This window comes from Triticum dicoccoides, chromosome 5B (assembly GCF_002162155.2).
Source record: "Triticum dicoccoides isolate Atlit2015 ecotype Zavitan chromosome 5B, WEW_v2.0, whole genome shotgun sequence".
Taxonomy (NCBI): Eukaryota; Viridiplantae; Streptophyta; class Magnoliopsida; order Poales; family Poaceae; genus Triticum; species Triticum dicoccoides.
This window is the reverse complement of record NC_041389.1, coordinates 701,838,097-701,843,930: the sequence shown is the minus strand read 5'-3', so window position 1 is coordinate 701,843,930 and position 5,834 is coordinate 701,838,097. Positions and strand designations below refer to the sequence as shown.

Here is a 5,834-nt window from a genome sequence, read left to right as displayed (position 1 = left end):
TTTGTTCTAGGTGGACTAGTTTAATCTTATGCCATAGACATATTTTTCAAAATTTAAATCTTGGATTCCTGAAATTTTAAATTATTTACTGCAATTTAGGAACATTTTTTAGTTGCTATTTAGGAATATTAATCATGTGTATGCACATGCCTGACCTGACATGGAGATAGGCCAAACCTTATCTAGCATAGTTAAAACTTCACACTAATTATTCTCAAAAGGAAAATAGCTATTTGGGGCTCTGATTATTTGTTCTAGGTGGACTAGTTTAATCTTATGCGGTGGGTACAAATTTAAAAAATTAAAATCATGGATTCCTGATTTTTCAAAAAATTAACTGCAATTTAGGAACAATGTTTTACTTGCAAATTAGAAACATTAATAATGTGTACGCACATGCCTGGCCTGACATGGAGATAGACCTAAGCTGATCTAGCATAGTTAACAGTTTAGACTAATTCATCTAAAAAAACGTTCGGACCAATTAGCAGACTACACATTTTTGTTGCAGCTATAGAGGGTGGTGCACTAGTAATATGTAGTGGAGCAGCACACATTAAGACGAGGGCAGTGTGGTGCATTAATCCTCACCTTTGCCGATTAAATTTGATGACACTAAAATAGCTAACTTTCCAACTTCAACAACGCTGGATGGAGAGAGATGGTGGTGCAGGCTTCAAATGCAGTTAACATTCCCAACATGTGCCTAGTAAATGAGGTCTGCTCCTAGTAAATGAGTTGGATCACGTTTGTCAAGCATGTGGCCCCTTGTGCATTGATTGTTTTGTGGAATACGGATTCAATACTGCAAGGAGGAATATTCAACATACGTGATTTGCACTGCTTATGGTATGAATACGATACAAATCTGAGAGAAATGGATGGTGAGATAAAGACCTCGCGTGGCGCCATGTTCACCTATGCATTTTCGTATTTAAAAGTGCTATCTTATCCATGGCTTGATTGGCTACCCAAGTCCTGAAATAAAAAAAAGGAACAATTTTGTGTGAGAAATAAACATGGATTTGAGAGTCTGACTTGTAAGTGAAACAATACCTTAGTCTGCAGCTGGTCATTTTGATATGCTGGCCATTCCGAGTTCGGTATCAATACAAAACTATACATACAGTTTAAAGTTAATGGAAGTGAATGACCTATACATGTTCGTCTTAATTTTTAACGACTAACTAAGTAAATATACCTGACTTGGTTGAGTGCCATAATAGAAATATGGTTGTTGTGGTTGCAAGCTGAGTAACTGCTAAAAAGAAGTAGCATCTGCCTGCGGTAGTTCAGGCAGGCCGTGATGCAATACTTGCAAATTATAATTCTGTGGTTGTGGCACTGGTGTCATATTCTGAGGAAGTAGACGCAAATTGTAGCTCTTTCCTTTGTTTCTGTTTAATCTTGTCTCCTCCATATGATGAGAGTGTTAATAATTTGCAGATTCAAAACACAACAAACCTATGGATGATGAAGTCGCGGGAGCTCCTTCCATGCCGAAGAACACCGTAGATGCTGGTCCACTGAGAGGGCAATTCTCTATCAATCCTGATCTATTCTTGTGTGATCCACAATGGAGTAGATAGATAGGAGAAAGGATGTTCGAGATTTTGGTGGCAATCTGTTGATACGCGGGAGAAAGAAAGGCAATTTTTCTGATTTTCTGTAATTAGTGAGATACGAGCTGGTCGTTTTAGTGGTGGGGTCCACCAAGCCACGTGTTGGCTGCTGGTTGGCCCTTCACGATAGTGCGTGCAGGGATCCCAGCAGGAGAGCTGAACACCTGTCCCCCCGCATCTGCCCATGCATGTTGCACCATCTTGTCGTATCCATTGTGTTTAAGCCGAGGCGAGCGGGGATGCAGCCAAGGCGAGCGGATCCAGCGCTTGACGGGATGTAGCCGAGGTGAGCGGATCCGGCGCTGGAGGGGATGCAAGCGGCGCGAGCGGATCCAGTGCTTGAGGGGATCCAGCCGAGGCGAGTGGATTCGGCGCGGGAGGGGATGCAGGAGAGGCGAGCAGATCCAGCGCTTGAGGGGATCGGGAGGGGGAATTGGGTGAGTCGGGCGTGTCGGAGTCCTATATTTCAGGTGTCCGGACTCCCGCAAACGTGCCACACTTTTGTCTCCAATTTACCGGAGAAATCGCGTCCTAATCATCCCGCCGACCAATACAGATCGGCGTTGAATGACTTTCACGGTTCAGACAGTTACGGAGGTTTACGGGTCCGGCCGTCGCCGTCCACCCTCCGTCGTTCGTGAAGGATGTATGCGTGTAAACGACATCACCTCACACTCGTCCAACCAATAATTATCCTGCTGTGGAGGACGTGGGCATAGCCCAGTGGTTGGGGGCGCATGATTGTAAACCTAACGACCAGAGTTCGATCCACGTCGGGGACGAATTTCTGGAATTCTCATGAGGGATGCTTCTTCTATATCAAGAAAACCGTGGGTGCTAGTGCCCATGGAGTTTCATTTTTTTTTTTAATAATTATCCTGCTGTGGCCGATGTAGCAGCAGTGTCCGCTATCTACTTTTCAGCAGTGGCCGATTGTACGTCTGCATCTCGATCCAGCGCTAGCTGTGCTCGTGATTCTATTTGTCTAGGCCGGCGTACAACAAGTAAAGTATCCTCTACTTCGTGTTGACTTGTCGTACGGCGCTCGGCGCGGCCATGGCAGTACAGCCGCTGCACTTCGTCCTGGTGCCGCTCCTCGCGCCGGGCCACGTCATCCCCATGCTCGACCTGGCGCGCCTCCTCGCCGGCCGCGGCGGCGCGCGCGTCACCGTGGTCCTCACGCCCGTCAGCGCCGCGCGCAACCGGGCCGTCCTCGAGCACGCTCTCCGCGTGGGGCTCGCCGTCGACGTGGCCGAGCTCCGGTTCCCGGGGCCGGCGCTGGGGTTGCCCGAGGGGTGCGAGAGCCACGACATGGTCACGGACATGTCCCTCTTCACGCTCTTCTATCAAGCCGTCTGGCTGCTCGCCGGGCCGCTGGAGACGTACCTCCGCGCGCTGCCACGGCGGCCGGACTGCCTCGTCGCCGACACGTGCAACCCGTGGACGGCCGACGTCGCGCGCCGGCTTGACATTCCGCGGTTCGTGTTCCACGGCCCGTCGGCGTTCTTCCTCCTGGCGCATCATAGCCTGGCCAAGCACGGCGTGCACGACGACAACGACAGCGTCGCCGGCGACTTGGAGCAGTTCGAGGTGCCTGATTTTCCGGTCCGCGTCGTCACGAGCAAGGCCACGTCGCTTGGGTTCTTCCAGTTTCCTGGGCTGGAGAAGGAAAGGCGTGACACGCTGGAAGCCGAGGCCACCGCCGACGGCTTCGTCTTCAACACGTGCGGGGCGTTCGAGAGCGCGTACATCAAGGGATACGGAGAGGCGCTCGACCGGAAGGTGTGGGCGGTCGGACCGCTCTGCCTTCTGGACTCCGACGCGGAGACGACCGCCGCAAGAGGCAACGCCGCGGCCGTCGACGCCGGCCTGGTCGCCTCTTGGCTCGACGGGCGGCCGCACCGGTCCGTGCTCTACGTCAGCTTCGGCAGCTTGGCCCGCCTCCTCCCGTCGCAGGCCGCGGAGCTCGCCGCCGGCCTGGAGTCGTCGAATCGCCCGTTTATCTGGGTCACTAGGGAGACCGACGGCCTCGACGCTGGGTTCGAGGAGCGCGTGGAGGGCCGCGGCCTTGTCATCCGTGGGTGGGCGCCGCAGGTGACCATCCTGTCGCACCCGGCGGTGGGCGGCTTTCTGACGCACTGCGGGTGGAACTCCACGTTGGAGTCGCTCTCCCACGGCGTGCCGCTGCTGACATGGCCGCACATCGCCGACCAGTTCCTGAACGAAACGCTGGTCGTGGACGTGCTCGGCGCCGGCGTCCGCGTCGGTGTTAAGGTGCCGGCCTTGCACGTGTTCCTGAACCCCGAGGTGCATGGGAAACAGGTCGGGAGAGACGACATCATGAGGGCTCTGACGGAGCTGATGGATGAGGGGTCCGGAATACGGACGTCGGCGAAGAAGCACGCGACGGTTGCAAGGGAGGCGATGGCGGAGGGCGGGTCGTCGGACCGGGATGTGGCGGATATGGTTCGCCATGTGGGGGAGCTCGCGCAGAGGAAGGAGAAGGGCGTGCCCGAGCTTGGAAACAAGGAGAAGACAGATGGTCAAGTCAAAACTTCCGCTCTAGGATAATTAGGACATGTACTAGTCCCTCCGTTCGTAATTATTTGCCGAAGAAATGGTTGTATCTACACGTATATTTTTTAGTTCTACATATAGTATATTCATTTTATTTATTTCTATGACAAGTAATTTCATACGAGCGAGTACTAGACATCATAACAGACCATGCCGATATGGTGAGAGAGGTGTGGAGTGCACCTATTATTCCCCTTTTCCTGTCCATTTGTTTTCGTATTTTTTGTTTATTTCCGTTTTCAAGTTAAAGTGCCCTTTTCTCCGTCCTACTTAATTATTTAACGAAAATATGACACCCACGAAACAATTATGAGACCACCCTAAACCCAATCAGAAGACACCCCACCTAAGCATGTACGTTAATCACGTACAATGAATTACGCGTGTGTAGCATTGCTCTTTATTTAACCATGTACTCTCTTCGTTTTTAAATGTAAGTTTTTTTAGAGATTGCACTACAAACTACATACGGATGTATATATACATATTTTAGAGTGTACAACCACTCATTTTGCTTCGTAGGTAGTGTAATGGAATCTCTAAAAAAACTTATATTTAGGAACGGAGGGAGTATATGTTCTTAAAACCTGTCTTTTTACTATTGTCTTTTTTGTGTCAAAAATGGCTGGCCATACAACAAGCAACCCCCACTACCCAACTACCAACCGTTTTGTTCGTATTAATTAGGCTGGACCAGCTATCAACCGTTCTACGTACACAGCGAAAGGACACCAAATACTCAAAGCACCATAGTAAATCATAGTTTGAACATGGATCATGCAAGCCATAGAGAAAACACCGGAAAAATGGTGACATTCGCCACATTCTCCAGTATGCGGAGTTCTGCCACATGGCACCCGACATTGCACGCCACCCAACAAACTTTTTTCTTTTCTTCCCCTCTCCTTTCTTCTTCTTCATTTTTTTTGCAGGAACACTTGTATTACTCATGTAATAATGTCTTTACAATCATCAAGGAAAATACCCAAGACTTCGTCTGGACCAGATCCCAGCCAAGTCATAATTCGCCCCTCAACACGAGCAAATCTAGCCAAACTATAACTAGCTTTATTCTGGACTCTCAAAACATGAGTAACACAAGTTTGCCTAAGACGCATGAGTAGTCTTATTTCATTCACCAAAGCAGCATAAATTGATCGATCGACTTCAGTAGATGGTACCATAGCCACTGCCAAGCTTGAATCCGTCTCGATAGCAACGGGCAATTCGGACCATTGTATCGCCAGAGATAAACCCTCCATGATTGCCCCTAGTTCCGCTTCAACCGCATCTCTGCAAGAGAATAACGATCTGCAAGCCGAAAATATGATTCCCCCCGTAGAGTTTCGTAGGATCATACCAACACCTGCATTGTCAGAATCAACATAAGAGCCATCCGTGTTCAGTTTTACCCAACCCTCGTTGGGAGGCCTCCACTTGCACACCGGACCTGCGCTCTGAGGTTTGATCACTGCACTAGTCTGATCAAAAGTCAGATATCCTTTGCCTTTAGCCGGATCCATTCCTTGATTCGTTTTTATCCCTGCCAATTCTTCCAAGTATCTTTTCAGAAAGCTAACAGAGACATACATGGCCGGTGCCGGTTTATGATGTATGATTTTATTTCGCACATAC

At 49.6% G+C, this 5,834-nt stretch overlaps 1 protein-coding gene across 1 annotated transcript; it reads left to right on the top strand.

The window, feature by feature from the left end:
* The first annotated feature begins 2,586 nt into the window (after positions 1-2,586).
* On the top strand, positions 2,587-4,273 carry LOC119312777 (UDP-glycosyltransferase 73E1-like). Its single transcript, XM_037588535.1, has one exon. The coding sequence runs from the start codon at positions 2,679-2,681 to the stop codon at positions 4,191-4,193; it is 1,515 nt and encodes a 504-aa protein (XP_037444432.1). The 5' UTR covers positions 2,587-2,678; the 3' UTR covers positions 4,194-4,273.
* Positions 4,274-5,834: the final 1,561 nt, after the last annotated feature.

Coding starts and splice junctions, on each gene's coding strand:
- LOC119312777 (XM_037588535.1), top strand. CDS start 2,679: ATGGCAGTACAGCCGCTGCACTTCGTCCTGGTGCCGCTCCTCGCGCCG.